Here is an 18128-nt window from a genome sequence, read left to right as displayed (position 1 = left end):
ACTCACCTTTCTCAAGATGCTGCGAGATGGGACTCTGTATCCTGGGCGTAGTCTGCAACTGTGCGGTGTTTCCAGGACGTCCTCGGGGCCTCCTTCCGGGTCGCGGCTGAAATATAAATGGAATACAGTCATTTGTCAGCCGGCGAAATAACGCGGACGGGACGGGCCTCGGGAAACTGTGTCAAACGCGGGCAAACGCTTCACGAGAGCGGAATTGCCGACGGCAGACGTGGACAATTGTTGGAAATTATTCAACAGACCCGCGTTCCACGTTACATCATCTTAATTTGCCGCCTCGTTCGCTTCTTTTCTGTACACCGAGCCGCTCGAAAGTCCGTTGAACGGCTAGACAAACGAGAACGCAGGCGTTTTATGTTTTTATCAGGCTGGAATTATTTTCGAACACGTTGATTCTTCGTTCAGCTTCACAAAATAAAATTAACTACCCGTCACTTAGATTTTAATTCTCTTGAAAACGTATTAGCAATTTTCCGACGCTTTCGAATAGCTTCAATCAAAAGCTAAGCAAAGGAAATGAAGAAATGGAAGAGTGTGAGCAATGAAATATTGAAAAATGTTCGTGACACGAGTCAAAAGTCAAACTGAGAGATTACTTTTCTCCGGGATGCTTGAACTAGACTATGATACTAATCAATATTTATAAATTCTTTTAATCTGTCCACTCCTTTAAACTGCACTTGTTCATTTTTCTTGTGAACAAGTGCATAAAATCCGGATTAATAAGCAACGACGGATCAAAATGGGGGAGGATCGAAATTTCGAATTCCCACATAAATTCGTTCCAGCTTGAGGACGTTCAGAAAGTAGGAATCAATGGAAGTTTATAGACGAGTTGCATCAATAGTTCGAACTGTTCCCGAGCTCGTTTATCAGCGGTTGTTCCGGAACACCGAAAAGTTTCATAATCGGTAGAGAACCGAGTCGGAGGAGCATATCGGTTCTTCGTTCTCTCTTTCTCTGTCCTGCTCTCTCGCGTCACGATCCAGCCTCCAAAGTGGAAAAAGATGTAGCTACACGGCCGAGAGATTATGGCCGACGGCGCGGCGTCGCTGCACTTTGCCCCGATTCGTGAGCGAACTCTCGATTCGTGTCGGCGGGACTCGGTCAGGAAGATAACGAGTTACATGAAATCCACGGGCCTGATTTTTCCCGCGGCGGATCGTCTGATCGTTACCAGACGGTCCTGCTCTTTAAATAGCAACACCGTCTTCGAGTAGCTTCGCTTAGCCACTCTGAACCGACAGGAATAGTCGGACATTATGCTGCATGTGAAATGTCCAATTTTGTAACGGACAGAACTATTTTTTGGAACAGGACTTATCGATCAAAGTCACCGCCATCAATCTATTCTGTCCATGAATTATTATGAATTTTTTAGTTCACGTTCATCGTTTCATGCAAAATAAAAATGGTCTGCATCAATTACATGGAACAGCAGCCATACAGAAGATCCTTTAAAAACATCAACAAGTTGGAAATACCGTATTAACAGTCTTGAATTCTTTCAATCTCTCTACTATTTTAAATTGCACCAACTTGTTTTTGTCGTGAATGCATAAAATCCGCAGTCTATTTATTACAACATAGGAAAACTGTTGTATCAGATGATTGCATAAGTTCGTGGCCGATTTGAAAATAAGATTCAATGGTTAAATTTTAAAGAGTTTTATTAATCAATTATATAATCACCATTCTTTCCCACAATCATAAAAATAAGATTATAATAGTCACCATTCTTTTCTACAATTAGAAAAGAACGTAATCTATGAAAATCGGACACAAACTTATGCAATCATCTAATAATAACTGTCTTACAATTTCCGTAAAAAATTTTCATTCAATGACTTTCGTGCACTTGCTAAGACGAGACATGTTTAATCAATTGAAGATGGATTTCCTTGTTGCTCGGAGTATAATAGAGTCGAAAATCTATGTCAGCACAAAGGTTGGCAGCATATTGGCCAAGATAATCGATCCCGTCAGAATCACAATTGTCCGACTAGCCTAACACAATGTTCCGAAGGCAATGACGGTTTTGCAAACGCTCGACTGCGCTGGATTTGATTGCGGCGCAGCAGGGACTGCATCGGAGGCCCGGGATACATTTGAATCTTTGACCGATTCAACTAGAACTCCTTTGTCACGTTCGTCCCGCAGTGGGACGATCGTAACGTCAGTCTGGCGGCTTTGTTGTCGGTCGTAAAGTCACGCCGTGGGACACCCGGTGGCAAACGTGGACAGGGTTGCGAGGGCCGATACGGGGTAGCAGCGGTTTCTCCGCGTCTTTGTTCGAACGGCGCATTTATTACCGTAGATAAACGCGACAGCGCTGACGCAAAGCTCGAGATAAACGTGGTGCATCTACTGGGTGATCCGCCCGGGAACTGCATTAGCTTAGCCCTTTAAACTGCGCGAATCAATCTTCAAATTGGCAGGTTTTCCATATTTTTATTCATCCCTTGTAGTCGGTTCAAATATGTTTCATTTTTGTTCAAATGTCTGTGAAAATGCAACATTTTTCTGCATTATCAACCCTTGACAACATAAAAATGACGATCATGTGAATCTTGAGACTTCAAGTGATCAAAAACTTCAATTAATAAATAGAATACCGAATATAATTTCATGAGATCGTTGTAATGTTCTAATTTTGTTAAAATGTCTGTGAAAATTCAAATTTTTCAGCATTTTCAACCCTGAATAACATAAAAATGACGATCATGTGAATCTTGAGACTTCAGATGATGCGATCACTTCAATTAATAAATAGAATACCGAATATAATCTCATGAGATCGTTCTAGTGTTCTATTTTTTGTCAAAATGTCTGTGAAAATTAGAACATCTAGATCAATATTTAAATCATTCATATTTAAATTATTCAAATACTTCAATTAATAAATAGAAGACCGAATATAAGATAAAAATGTCTCTGTGAAAACTAGATGAACGTCTAGATCAATATTGAAATCGTTGCAAATTTTCCTGCATTCTTAACTTTGGATAACGTAAAGCTGACGAACATTTGAATCAGATTATTCAGATACTTCAATTAATAAATACAAGACCGAATATAATTTCCTAAGATCGTAGTGCAAGGTGCTGTTTGATCAGCAGGATTTCATACCGAGTGGTCCTATTTATCTGAAGGAGCCTGTAGACTTCGCACAAACAGGCCACCAGGTACGCGACGAAGAAACCGAGAGGAGGCGGGACGTAGGCGAATTTACGAGCGTGGAAAGGATACTCGGCTGGATTATCGGTCGGTGAATATTCTCAGGGAACAAGCCCTCGAGGATAGAAGAGGGCCAGGGACCGCCTCGGGAGAAATTAAAAGCCGGTATCGCTCGTGAATATTCGAAAAGACGATCGGGAATCGCCTCCGAGGAGATTCCATGGTGATAAGCAGGATCGCTCCGAGGACGAACTCGAGTTTCAGAGGTGACACGAGTCTGAGTCGTCTCTATCTGATTAACTGGGTACCTTGCCTCTGCAGTAGGGAATCTGCAGTTAATCATTTGACCTGAGTGTTCTTACTGCAACCGGAAACGGGGCCAATCCTTATCAAAAATGAAGGGGAACGCTTCGAATAAAATTATGTGACCGAGTTGAGACTCTTTTTGAGAAAAGTCATTGTAGAAAAAAATTGCATTATTGTAGGGACATCCTGTCCAACCCAGAAAGATGTTATTAAGTAATTTTTACCTTCGAACAAATTTATGTGACTGAGTGTTGTTTAAAAAAGTAGCATCATTGTATGCATCATTATTAACTAATTTGTACCTTCTACTATTTCCTTCTCAGTCACTTCAGTTTCAGACAAAATTCATTGGATTTTTTAGTTTGAGACAATTCAGTAAATGCACAAGGTCGTTCGAGGTCGTTCAAATTATGGAGACGAAGTATAGCCGTCAAGTATTCGGCCGTGAATATTATTTTTGCATACGAGTCATAGGAAATAACTCATTTCGAACGTCGGCTCGTGTCTGACCACTGCTGACGCACGCGGCGCCTCATTCCAGTTATGTAGCAATTTTCTATCAGTTCGTGTGTTCAGAAGATTTGTTCAAACCTCCACTAGACTCGCAAAGTAGAGCATAATTACAGTTTGAAACTTCGTCGCGCACCTCCATGGAGATATTTCCAGTGACGTTGCGACAAGAGGTGGATGTTTATGTAAATTCGAAGCTTTGTACTTTCTACATGGGTTGAATGGGACTAAAATTAAATAGAGCCTTAGCTACCGCCGCGCGGCGTCGAGAGTTGCAGAAAGTTCGGAACAAGACAAAAGTTCGCTAAATTCTATTCAAGCTCGCGTTTCGCTTCTCACTTTTTATCATTTCCTGGACCCTTGTTATCATTTCCTCCAAAATTGGTTAACACAAAAGATTTACGTCAGTCGTTTTCGAATATGCCTTTGCAAGATCGTTATCAATGTACCTCCAACAAAATGTAAGAATATGGTCGAAGAAAATACACTAAATGGGGACGCAGTATTAAATAGTCGAAGGGACGATGAAAGGGTTTCAATGATGATCGTTGATGAGGGAAAAACTGTTGTATACCAACGATAAGATTCTCTCTAGCATTAGTAATCACTCATGTAATCTAAACGTTTCAGTTCGTCTCTCTATCTTCAGTTCGACATTCCATCTACCATTACTCATCTTTGAACCTCATCCCCATGATTCATCCCTTACTGACCATTAGACCTAAAACAACCCCCACTTTACAGAACCCAAAACCTATATCTCCTGCTGATTTCTTCCTCTCGCGAGCATTCTTTTCTCAGTCTTCATTCGCTTCCGATCAGTCTCTTACCGAGTCTTGTCTAGACTACTAAGATCTTTTGTATTACGTCCGTAGTTTGTATTTCGTTTAGAAATTGTACTTAATAAATACACTTATATTGAGTATCCGGAATACAACAAAACGCGGTGAGGATTCACTTCTTGTGCGTACGCCAAGCCGCTCGAAAGTCCGTCGAACGACTAGTCACAATTAGAGAACGCAGACATTTATATTTCGATCAATTAACATCTACCTCTCCAAAATTGATTAAGATGAAAAATTTATGTTAATCGTTTTTGAAGACGTCTTTGAAGAAGATACATTAAATAGGAAGTGGGGTCAAATAACCGATGATAAAAGTGTTCCAAAGCCGATCGTTGACAAGGGAAAACCGCGTGTAGGGTTCGAGAGTCAGTGCGCAAGTCGGCGATCGCTTCTCGACAGCATTAGCGCGGATTCCTCGGTCCAGGTCACGACCTCCGGGCGCGCGTTGGTGCCAGAAAAGAAGATTCCAGTCCGTTTTATTGTGAATCGAGGTTAAAGTATCTGGCACGGGACCAGGCATTTCACCTAGGCCGTCGCATTCCGGCGGATGCACATGGCCACGCACATTATGTGGCCCTTATGTAGCCCGGTGCTCGGTGTGCGCCTTCCTCGCATACCGAACCGCCGCTTCCCCTTATGTAGCCTGCGCTCCCGTTGATATACGGCTCGCGTGTACACACGTCCACGCACACAGCCACGGCCGACGGCCATTAAAAGCTCGGATCTGCAGGGAACGGGGTGTAGGGGCCAACGGAGATGGAAACGGAAAGAGGCCCCAAGAGAGCAAGAGAGAGTGAGAGAGAGAGTCGTCTACAAGGGGGAAGCCCATGAAATAAATAGTTTGCGCCGTCGCTCCCGGCTTTGTGTCGCTCTTGTCGCTCGCGCCAATGGCGTAGCCCCTCCACAGCTTCGATACCGAAACTACAATCCCCCCTGTGCACTCGAACCCTCTCTCTCCACGCCCGTGTCACAGGAATGCGGAATAAGTGGGCCGACCGAGTAATCCCGCGCGACTGAATTATTAATGTTCTGTCGCGATCTCGCAATCGGCTGCCGAAGATCCTATCGCCGCGGTGCCAGCACGCTAGAAGGGCGTCCGATCGAACACACAAGGGGTTGCACACCCTTCTACGACTTTGCTGAAACTTGCATGCGACTCCGGAACGGATTTGACACGATTTTTCTGTTTGATGTCGCTCGGGACCCTGGGGGCGAGAATAGTCCATGAAGTTGGGGTTTATTCCGGGAACTGTTGACCGTGACAGGAAAATTTGTGTGGCGCTTTGTCGGCTGTTCCGGACGTGTCCACGCGAACAGATTTTTGTAATAGTCATATACGTCGCGACTAGACTACGGATATTTTCCTTAATGTTTTTAAGAAGTTGCAAAATAGTACGCGGATATTCTTCAATTATTTTAATCATTCTTCTGTTTTAAATGGTACCTACTATTTTTCAACATCATAAGTGAAGTTGTATATTGTTTAACTATGTACCCAATCAAGAATCAAATCGCACGGTTGAAACAGGTTGAAAAATACTCGTAGAGAATTGCCGCATTTCGAAATGATTTAAAAACGTTCGACTATTTCCGAACACAAAACAAATCCGAAAGAGTCTGCACAACAATTTCCAGTAAAAAACGTCCCCTGTGTCACGCGCACGAAGCACGGAAAGTTCGCAAAGTCGAAGAAGAGAGTTTCTCGAAAATCGAAGGTAACGGAGAAAAGGGTTGTCTATCGGCATTTTAAAATTAGTTCGACAGGGTTCCGAGGGGATAATCGGGAGGGTAGACCGGTTTGCGAGAGCAGGTCGCAGAGCTACGCGACGGTCGAAGGATGCTAGAGGTTGTAGTCGCTCGCGGATGATCCCATAATGCCATTAACGCACGGTATCCTCCTGCTCGGCGACAGTGTATCGTCGCCGCGGGCGGATATAAGCGGATAGCTCCTTTTTCCGGCATATGCTAATCTAATTAATGACTACACGTACGGCCGGGTCGAGGCGGCGTGGAACGTTTCGCCTCGCATACTCGCTCGCGTGTGCGTGCACAGAGGCAGAGCCGGCTCCTCGGTTAAGTGGTTACCTGTGTAACTGGAAAAGATCAGCGCGCAGATGTGCACTGGCGTAGCCACCGACCGGTGTCGCGTTAACGAGCGACCGTCTCGATAACGAGGGGACCTGCTGCACGCCACGATGATTTTCTGGAGCCCCCAGACAACGATCGATTATCGATCATCGAATTTCGACTACGTTGCAATCTACTGCAGATTTTCAGACATGGCGGTAGTGCCGGTAAAGAGAGGTTGGTTAGAAATGTGAGAATGCGTTTGGTGATACAGATGAAGCTGAATCTTGTGTCTATGGTTTGAAAGATTATGATTTATGTGTATGGTCTACGAAATAGGTAAGTAAGGCTCGAAAATAGTATGGTATGGTTCGTGGAGAATGAGTCAGAAAAGCGAGAGTGCAATTGCTCATACTTGGAAGATCGTGAGGAATTATTTCTGCCCTGTTTAATATCGATCTTGACATAGTTTCAACCTCCTTGTGTTTAGTCTCCACGACGCCTGAGAGAAATCTATTCCGTTTAATAAATAGATCTGTAGACAATTAATGACTCACTGGCGAAACACGTTACTACAAGAGAACTTTCCCCCTAGAAACCACCCCTGAAAAATGAAACTTGCCCGAACCATCGCAGTCCAGTAACAATCCTGCGAATGTTCGCACAGTTTCGCCGAAGTGAAGTAGGATTTCATTTCCCGCAGTAATAATTTTCCCCGTAGAGAATAGTTGCCGAAAAACCTTCGGCAGTATTCTATCGGACGTTCGGTTTTACAGTTTCCCGAGAATTTTTACGACCCATAAATGCACGGGGATCCGCACGCTGTCGGGTAATAAGGAGCTCGGCTAAAAACGGAAACGACGTCGGTGTTCCTTTCCGGTTTTTGCGGATAGAAGAGAAATCGTCCGCTCGAGATGACCGATCGCGCGGAAAGTCGAAGGCGACGCTGATGCCGCGGTTCCCGTATGCATTAGTCAAGATTGCCGGAGTTCGCATACTGTTCGAGGAACGACGATGACGAAGCGAGGTTATAGATCGATGCACCTGTCGTCGAAAGAAAACCCTTCCTAGCCGAGAGGAAGATCTGGCCTAAATACAGACTGGCGAGAGACTACGCCAATGCCGGGCACGCTCCGGCATGCAATCATGGCCGCTCTCTCTCTCTCTCTTTCTCTTTCTCTCTGCACGCATGCTACGAGTATTACGTGTCGCGTACGATTGTCTTTCTTGAGGTATCGATGAATACGAAACGAGCCACGGTTTTTATCCCCGACTCTTTCTGCTCGGTTGCCTGCCGATTCAATGAAAGACACTCCGAGCTGCAGTGAGTACACTGCCTGCCAAAAGTTCGAAACGTCCAAACTCGATAAAATTGTTCTACGTTGCACAGGTTACTGTAATGGATGTTCAAGCTTGCTGAAAAAATAAGTAATCTAACTATTGTTATTTTTATTTTAAGCTAGTTCAGGAGCAGTGGTGTTCCAAGAAATAGCTGTTTCATAAAGTTCTATCAATGTGTACAATTATTTCAAAGCTTTGTCAAGTGATTCACCAGTTCCTCATATCAAGAGAAGTCAAAGAGAAATAATCAGGCTCTGTACAATTTCGTGTGGTCACAATAGTGTCCTCAATTTTTGTCCAAATTATATTATAAATTGCAGAAATACCGAAGCACTGATTCCCTAAAATTCACGCTCGATTTCGTAATGTTTCGAAGTAATTCATAATGTGTTGAGCATGTTCGGCGTCCGCTCGAAGCCCTCGCTAGCCCGACCAAACTTCTTCTGATCGATAGCGCGCGCGCGGAGGCGAGGGTTGTCGCGATAAAGCCGGCCAGCTCACTTGTTTACCGATTTTTGCCGCCTACCATCGCGTCGAACCGGTTCTCCGGGTACCGGTTGCTCTTTCCTGCCCGTAAACTGGTCCACCCATGCACCGGTGACCCTCCCTGCATCCCCCTCTGCATTTCGCAGTCCCCCCCAATGGAACGTTCACGAATTTCTTCCCTCTTTCCTTTGTTCCGAACACGTCCAACTCATCTTAGTCCGCTCCGGTACCCGCTGGAACCGAGCTCGTGATCGGCAACAATATTTTTCCCGTTGCACTTGCGTCATCGGAACGTCAAAATATTTATGCACTTCTTATCGTTGCGCTCTGTTTGCGCATCGGTCGGTGTGTATAGCCGCGACTCGCGAGTTACCTTTACAAAATCTGTTACTCGACTGCACTGGTTTACGGGGAGACTGTAAAATCTAGCTTTGCGTTGTTACTGAGATAGATAATTAACTTAATTCTGGATAATTAAAATTGGCTAGTAGTGTCTTATGAAAATAACAAAATTTTATTTATTCTGTGCGATTTTTGTTATAGATGATTCTTTATAATTTCGATAATTGTTGAATAACAAATCTGGAAATTTTTCCTGGTGGCAGCAGTTTGATTTTTGTTATAATATACATATTGGATAAAGAAATCTGTTGAGTCTATTCTCGATTCTGTATAATTTCGATAATTGTTGAATAACAAATCTGGAAATTTCTTCTGGTGGTGGCAGGTTTAGCTATCACGCGTGGAGATCTTATCTGTCTAAATCAATGAACGCTGTTTCGGCGTCAGGCAGGGAATAAAGGAGGTTTGTTCATATTTAATCGACCGTTTCCGACCGTCCGGCGGTCGTGTACTCCCGAGGTTCTCCTTCAGACGAACCCCGGACGGTCGGCAATTATTCAGAAGCGGAAAATTCGCTTCGGGAGGCGGATGAAAAGCTCGGATCCGCGACTTCGCTGCAAGACGCGTAATCCAATTACGTCCCGGCGTGGCGGGCTAGCTGAAGCGGAAGTCGGGCACCTGTTAATTGCGAGACGAACGAGTTCCGAAAGAATCGCCGCGAATCAACGTCTTGGAAACGTTGCCCTCCGACGATCGTTTTACAGTATTTTACCCCTTCAGTCTTTTCTCGTTCAATTGATTCGGGCTGATGGAATCCTGAACGTACGTAGGAAATGGGATATACTCTTTCGATCAAAAATTGATGCGCTGAAGCTATTCAAATCGTTTAAGACGTTTCTACTTTCAGATATTGGATTTCCGATTTAAAATGAGGACGAAATTCGACAGCTTATAAATGAAATTAATAGACCTCTGTATTCTTAATTGCAGAGAAGCATTGTAGAAAATTTGTAGATAATCGATGAAATTCGAAAGATTATAAATAAAATTAAAGGGCCTCTGTATTCTTAATTGCAGAGAGGCACTGCAGAAAATATGTAGATAATCGATGAAATTCGACAGCTTATAAATAGAATTAACGGACCTCTGTATTCTTAATTGCAGAGAGGCACTGCAGAAAACATGTAGATAATCGATGAAATTCGACAGCTTATAAATTGAATTAACGGACCTCTGTATTCTTAATTGCAGAGGGGCACTGCAGAAAACATGTAGATAATCGATGAAATTCGACAGCTTATAAATAGAATTAAAGGACCTCTGTATTCTTAATTGCAGAGAGGCGCTGTAGAAAATTTGTAGATAGTCCATCAATAAATCAATACAAAGTCGGCCGAGCAGGCTTTCTGACAGGCTTAAGTCACTTGCAATTTTGTCCGGCTATTTTCGGCGACTCGAGCCGAGGCTCAGACAACGCGACGCCGGTGTGCTAATGAGCGCGAATAAACGAGCGTTATCAGCAGTCACCGCTTATCGCTCGTCAAGGTACTCGAACCGAGTCAGACGGATTCCTCCGGACTGTCAATATCTCTCGCCGCCGCGCCGCGAGATACTTGACTTGTATGGCGAGTCAAGTATGCGCATAGATAAAACGCGTCACGACGACCGTATCTCTTCAGCCAGTCGCTCTGTCGTCGCATGTCGCCGACGAACAAACGGTACGCCGATTACGTGAGCTCTCGTTCGAGCCCGACGAATAATGGCCCGTCCGTCGAACCGCGTCCGGGTTTCATATTTTCGTCGCGTCCGCGGCCCGCAGGAATTCGGCGGGCCGCGCGATAGCTCACCGTGAAATTCACAAATTCCATCGGCGGCAACGTTCATCTTCGCTAAAATCAATTAATGTCAGTTTTTCCGGCGACGTGCTCCGTCAACTTTCTACTCCATGCCCGTGGCACCTCGACAATACGAGGACAATACGAGTACAATAGAATTTCCGAATTTCCTGTTGTCCGAATACGCGTCAGAAAGAGACAGTGCAGTTTAAAGCAATATAAAACACAATTTGTTGTAATTAGTTGTAAGCTGAAATTAATTTCTCTTAATTCTTACGCTGTCTTAAATATCATCTATTCATTTTTGTTCTAAATGCAATTTCCTGATTGTATAGAATTTCTATTATCTACGCTCCTGATATCAGAACTCTGTTATCCGAACACGTTTCAGAAAGAGACAGTGCAGTTTAAAGCAATATTAAACACAATTTATTGTGATTAGTTGTAAGCTGAAATTAATTTCTCTTAATTCTTGCGCTGTCTTAAATATCATCTACTCATTTTTGTTCTAAATGCAATTTCCTGATTGTATAGAATTTCTATTATCTACGCTCCTGATATCAGAACTCTGTTATCCGAACACGTTTCAAAAAGAGACAGTGCAGTTTACAGCAATATACAAGTGTAATAAGTAGCGAATCTTTGTGCAGAACAAAAATTGTTTAATAATTTCAGCAAGAAATAAATTTCTCTTAATTCTTGTTTTAAATGTCATCTACTCGACTTCTGTTATAAATGCATTGATACAATTTATTTGCGAGGTGAATTATTATTGTTGTTTAATGCAATCAGTTGTATTCGCGTTTCTGGCACCGCGATTTCCACGGCCGATGATGGCATAATCAAAATCCGGGGCTGAAAGATTTATCGGCGGGCGTGGCTAACAATAAGCCAAGTAAAAATCGAACAAGTCTGACCATTGCGAACCCATTCCCCTTGCGGCCTCACCCTAATGCATTATTTCGTTCGCGCTCGTGCAATCTAGTAGCAAAGGTCAGTCATACTCGCCCCTCGCGGATTTATTATTTAGAAGAACCGCGACCGGTGAATGGAGATTGTTGCTATTGTTGCCGGGAGTTGTACAGTCGCGTGATTGTTAGGCTGTTCAATGGAGGTCATTGTTTCGTCGGTGAAGTGGCCGCGTGTTGCCGTTGTTTCGCGTACGTTTCATAGAATATTAGCGGTTGCTAAAATTAAAATTCAATAAACATGTATTTGATGATTTAACAATTTCAGCAAGACGAAGACAATGTAACATCATTAAATCTTTCTATCTTCATACTTTGTGTAAATGAATGCACACAGTCTATTCATCAACGAAGTTCTCCTCAAAAATCGATCACGAACATTTTCGATTATCCAACAATTACAAAACGCTTCTTCGAAGCGAGCCTGCTGCTGCATCATTAACAAAATTATTACAAGAGGTGCCCGAACGACTTGCACACATTTCGCCGGCGTCGATCCCCGGAGAAAGTGAACTCCCCGTGAAGCTACTTCTGCGAGGAAAACGAAAATCCCATTGTCGAGGCTCTCTGAAAGCGGTGGAAAAGCGGGGCTCGCGAATCAGCACCGCGAGGCCCGTATCGCATCGCTCGGAGAGTAATTACTCGGCGAACAAGCGGAGAGGGTAAAGAAGCAAAAAAAAAATGGGAAAGAGGATCCAGCAACAGGGGAAAGCGAGATGACGACGACGACGACGCGACGAGGGGACCTCGTTTCCGTGGTTCCTTGAAAAGTGCCGGCGCGGCTAAATCGAGCCACCCCGTATACGCATTCATGCATAGTACATGCGTTCCCGTCGTTCGCAAAGAGTCGCAGACGCGTTTATGTAGACGTTCCATACATATGTAGAGACGCGTACACGTTCCGCGCCGGCACATGGCCGATGCGTTCTATATATAAAGCGGGTTTCTATGTAAGCGGCGCGTGTATGTAACGCCAACGGACCGGCAGATATTCCGATCGATCGTACCGGGTTATCTGACTGCCAACGAGAATTCATTTTCCCTTCCAATTCGTCCTCTTCCCTCTTTTTCCCCCTCTCCCTCTCTCTCTCTCACTCTCTTTCTCTCCTCTCTCCGCACTCGTACACCCACCCATCCTTTCTCTCTTCTCTCTCTCTCTCTCTCTCTCTCTCTCTCTCTCTCTCTCTCTCTCTCTCTCTCTCTCTGTCCGCCAACTTTCTCTCCTCGTCCCTCTCCGGGCACGCTGTTTCAATCTCCTTCCCACACGCGCGCGTATAATGGACCCCCGCGCACGTACACCGCCGCTCAAAAGTTCCCTCGACGCATGTCGACCGGGGCGAAAGGGCTGCTTGAATTTCCGTTTTTCCTCTCTTTTTTTCCAATTTTTTCCCATTTTTTTCTTCTTTTTTTTCCCGTTCGGTTGGTAGTTTCGCAGGAAACCGAAGTCGTCCGCGCGGAACCGTCCCGCCACCGCGGGGGATTGTTTTATTAACCTGTTTCGACGGAATCCGAACCGTTTCCGCGGCGCGGAACCGCTTCAGACACGCGCGCGCGCGCTGTGGAAATTGCTACGGCGCGGATTTATCGCGGATATTCGGCGTCGAGTGGGTGCCACTCGAGACCCCACGGTTCAACGGGGGTTTTAAAGCGATGGAGCTCTGGCCTACCAGTGGAAATATACCCACCTCCATTCTTCTGTTAATTTGCGCTAGTCCTTCCAACTTGTGAACACCTGTATTGGTCTGAATTTTAATCGCCTTGATGCCTCGGAACGTATCTTTTAGTGTGACGATATTGCAGAGTACAGGGACCTGAGAGTGTAATCCGATTTTTGGAACGCCCTGTACTCTCCTGTATTTATTACAGTTTCAATTATCTGGAAACTAATTAAAATATTAGATATATGGGCCTGTTGGCACAGCGTAACTGTTGAAGAGTCGTATATCCCCCTGTATTTGAATTTTTTTCTGTAGTGTACAGTATCCTGAGGATGTGCCATCAGTTTTGAAGCTCTGTGCTCTCCTCTATTCATTACAGTTTGAATTATCTTGAAACTAATTGAAATATCAGATATAGAGGCCCGTAGGCACAGCCTAACTGTTGAAGAGTCTTATGTCCCCCTATATTTGCAATAGTTTGAATATTTTTTCTGTAGTGTACAGAATCCTGAGGATATGCCAACAGTTTTGAACCTCTGTACTCTCCTGTATGTATTACAGTCTGAATCATCGTGAAACTAATTGAAATATCAGATATATGGGCCTGTAGGCACAGCCTAACTGTTGAAGAGTCCTATGTCCCCCTATATTTGCAATAGTTTGAATATTTTTTCTATACTATCAGAATCCTGAGGATGTGCCATCAGCTTTGAAGCTCTCTGTAGTAAGATAATAAAAGCTGTCGATGTTATGGAACCCTGAAGATGCACCATATGACTTTTGAAACTCCCTATAGCTTCTTGAAAATTTTTCCTGCTCGCAATTATCATCTCAACCACTTCACTGGGTGTTTCTGTTTAGAAGATTAGAAAGCTGTCGAAAAGGAACGGAGGCCAATTGCAGGTCACGGACCACGGATTTCGGAGCAGCCTGTAGCTCTCCACACGCGAACCCGCAGTCCCCCTGCCAGCATCCCGATTCTCGGGTTAATCACATTACACATGTACTCTCGAGCTAACCGGAAAGAGACTTGCCAGGAAGAACGGTAGAACCCGATAATCGTATCGACAATCGATTCAACGAAGCTTTCTATCGTCTCGATATTTTTTTTTCACGTAAAAATCGTTCTCGCGCTCCATATATAGCATATCTATTCGTCTGCGCGCGATTCAAAACCCAGCCGTACACCACTAATCGAGTATCTGATCCGGCAATTTTATCCGTGGGGAGATAACGCGCTCGCTAATTACAGTTTCTCATTGTTTAACAATCGCAACCGCGAGCTATGTTTTAATATTCCCCGGCTATAATTAGCGCCGGGGTGACACGGCTATCGCGATAATTACGATCCGACCGAGTGTTCGCACGTGTGTCCCCGCAGCTTACTGGGTCATCCGATCGGACCGAAGGTTTTTTCCGTGAACTTGGCCACAATCTATCTAACCCGACGTGCGAACCGATGGGAGAACGTTTTTATAGTTCGCCATCTCCGCTCGGGGAACAATGCATCACGCCCACCCGAGGAAAATGTCACCGGGCAAAAATTGCTCGTGGCAGAGCCAGGAATATCTTCTCACGCGAAAATTCGGTTTAATGAACAAAAATATAGAATCAATTTGTAGGATGATGCCGAATTTCCTGCGAGTCATGTTTGCGCCAATTTTCTCTTGGTATATTTTGGAGTATCGAATGTACATCAAAGTAGCTTTTCTACAGTCTCTTTTACTTTCAAGATCGAAAACGTGCTTCTCACAAACAATAGAGTCTCCGTAGATGAAGCGAATAGAAAAACTAGATTCGCAGGAGTCGCGGGAAGAAGAATCGAGAGTCCTAAATGGTGTTGCGTGTCGCAAGCGACATTCGCCGGGCGCAGAGGCGACCGGGATCGCTGCAAAGTATCACGTCCCATTTTTCAGTGCGTCAGATCGGTAAATCGCTCGGGACCGGCGCTGGTGTGCGGGGGTGTTAATCGCGAAGCGAATCTCTGGCGGTAACACTTACGTCTCGCGTCGGTGTGCCGTTGTGGTAGAAACCAGTTCGAGCCGGTCACCAGCCTGGTGCAGGTTTATCCATGAAAAATGGCCGCGCGCGCGTCCGTCGCGCTCGACTTTCACTTACTCGACACAGCACACAACCATTCGTCGATCAGCCCCGGCTGAAACTCGAATCGCGAGCGACGCGACGAGACGCGCGCCACGAAACCGATACTCCTTTACGTGTATGTGTGTATATATATGTATATATACAATATATGTATATATTATATATATATATCGATAGAGACAATTCTTCACTCGGTATCCTTGGAACGATCCTCCGGGCGGTGTGATCCTTCACTGCAACAATCATTCCCGTTGTCCACTGGCCTGCGGCTAACGAGCCCGAGCCGACCGATCCAACGATTCTCGCGGGGACAACGATCTGGATGAACGAACAAATCTGGATCCCGTAAGTTACCCGGTTGGATTCGTATCGCGACAGAAATCTCGGATATTGGATTTCGTCAGTTTCACCGTTGGAAGCTCGAGACAGACCCCCGGGACCCCGGAGATCGTGTACAGCGGTGATTTAGCAGCGCGGCGGCTCTCCCGTGGGAGAGAGAGAGACCGCTGCGTCTGGGAACGCTGCCAATTCGGAGCGTGTCTCGGCGGCGACGCGACGAGACGAGACGCGATACGACGCGGTGATCTATCCCGTGAAACACAAGGTATCCGGTGTGCGTAGGCGTGTGTATCCCAAGAATCCGTCACGGGTCAAGTAACCATCGATTGCCCCCTCTCACGCCCCCTCGGGAGCCACGCGAAAGTACCCGCGACGAATATGGCCAGCGAGAGAGAGAGAGAGAGAGAGAGAGAGAAAGAGAGAGAGAGAGAAAGAGAGAGAGAAAGAGAGAGAGAGAGAGAGAGGCTAACGCTGAGGACCCGGCGGATCAAACAACCTCGAACTGTGTCAAACTCGAGCAGAGAGGGGGCAGAGTCGGACCTGGACGCTCGGATCAGCCCCCGCCCATGAGTGCCGGCTCGACCCGCTCGCGAGCTTCACGTGTCTATACTATAGCGACCAACACCACCGGGTCCTCAAAACCGGACTAACTAAATCGCAGAGTAAACGGTCCCGCGAGAATCGTTCTTTTCGTCAGTCGGCTCCAAGGACACGGTTTTTCTCACAGGTGTATCACCTTGTTTCTCTCCTCCCTCCGCCGTCCTCCGTATCTCTGTATCTCTGTGTACGCGTGTGTTACACACCCGTGTGCACCCCGTGTGTTCCAGAACCAACAAACAACAATTCACTGGGTTATAGGCGGCTCCGAAGATAGAAGAAACGGCGAAAAATGGAACTCGCACCGCGAACCAAACAGATAAACGCCGGCCCCGAAGCGTCACTGCTCGTACGCGCCCGCGATACGACCGCCACGGCAACAATAGACAGGACCCCGCTCTTCGGGGTGGGGTGAGCCACGAGGGTGGGGGGACGCACCTTCACCCTCGAGACGACAACGACGACGACGACGACGACGACGGCGGCGCTGGGTCGGGGGACAAGTGTAGAGACGAAAGCGCGCAGACGATCAGACACGAACTGCGACACGCGCGGCCCGCAGTGCTGCCGTCTACTGGGGCTCCGAGGGCTTCGTAGAATCGGCTCCCCCACCACCGTACACCCACCCCGCTACCTCTCGCTCCTCCCCGCCGGCGAGCCGTCCTCAGCCAAACCATCTCGCTCCTCCCGCCTCCCCGGTTCCCCTGTTTCGACGACACGACCGAGATCGTTCTCCCGCCCCTCGCTCCGCTTAGGACACCGCCGCCGCCAGCCCCCGCCCCTCGGTCCCCGCAACCAGGATCGCTCTTTTTCTCTCACTCTCTCTCGTTCATCATCCCGCTCACCGTGTCTCGTGGTCCTTCTTCGTCGCTCTCTCTCTCCCTCCCTCTCCCTCACATCTCGAGACCCTAGGCAACGAGCAGCCGCCTTCGAAAACCGGGAGCGTCACGCGACCGACGATAATATTGCAAACGTGGCTCTCGTTGATGCATACCCGATAAACTGTCGAGCTTTCTCTCTCGGTCTTTCTCCTTCGCCTCTCGTTCTACCCAGCTAACCCCGCCCCCTCGTCTCTCCTCCGCGTTCTCCACGCCCCGCGCGCACCCCGCACAGACCCCCGGCGTGCCCAGCTCTACGAACAACTCCCGGTTTCTCTTTCCGCGAGCCTCCTTCCGAAACTGTGTTCCAGGATTCCTGGCTGTGCGATCGCTCGGGGATTCACTCGACCCCATCCCTCGGCGCGGGGGTGGCTACGCGAATTTTTGTTTTGATTCCGATGCCGGTTGTCGGCTCTTTTGTACGATTTCTGATTGCGTTTTCGGCCCGAGCACGCTCGTTCCGAGAGCTCTGAACGGGAGGGAGGATTCCGCGTATTTTTACACGCCGGCTGGGGGTTGCGGATATTGAGCTTTTGGAATTTTGCAAGCCTGCTGCAGGCGGATCCGATGCAGCCTCGCAGGGCTTCCGATTGCGTTTGCGTAGGGAACTCGTTTCTTTATGGGCCCCTGTTTAACCCCCTAATCTGCCAGGGTTGAT

General features: G+C 46.4%; 1 protein-coding gene across 5 annotated transcripts in view; it reads right to left on the bottom strand.

Annotated features, from left to right (window-relative positions):
* Window positions 1-18128, bottom strand: part of Kdm3 (Lysine demethylase 3) — a 368071-nt gene that overhangs the window by 229595 nt on the left and 120348 nt on the right. For all 5 annotated transcript variants that reach the window (XM_076438307.1, XM_076438302.1, XM_076438306.1 and 2 more), the window contains exon 7: window positions 7-106. In XM_076438307.1, coding sequence (XP_076294422.1) covers window positions 7-106 — 100 coding nt within the window. The remainder of the gene's footprint in view (window positions 1-6; window positions 107-18128) is intronic.

This window comes from Lasioglossum baleicum, chromosome 14, assembly GCF_051020765.1.
Source record: "Lasioglossum baleicum chromosome 14, iyLasBale1, whole genome shotgun sequence".
Taxonomy (NCBI): domain Eukaryota; kingdom Metazoa; phylum Arthropoda; class Insecta; order Hymenoptera; family Halictidae; genus Lasioglossum; species Lasioglossum baleicum.
Note: the sequence above shows the minus strand (reverse complement) of the source record. Positions and strands in the feature narration are given on the sequence as shown.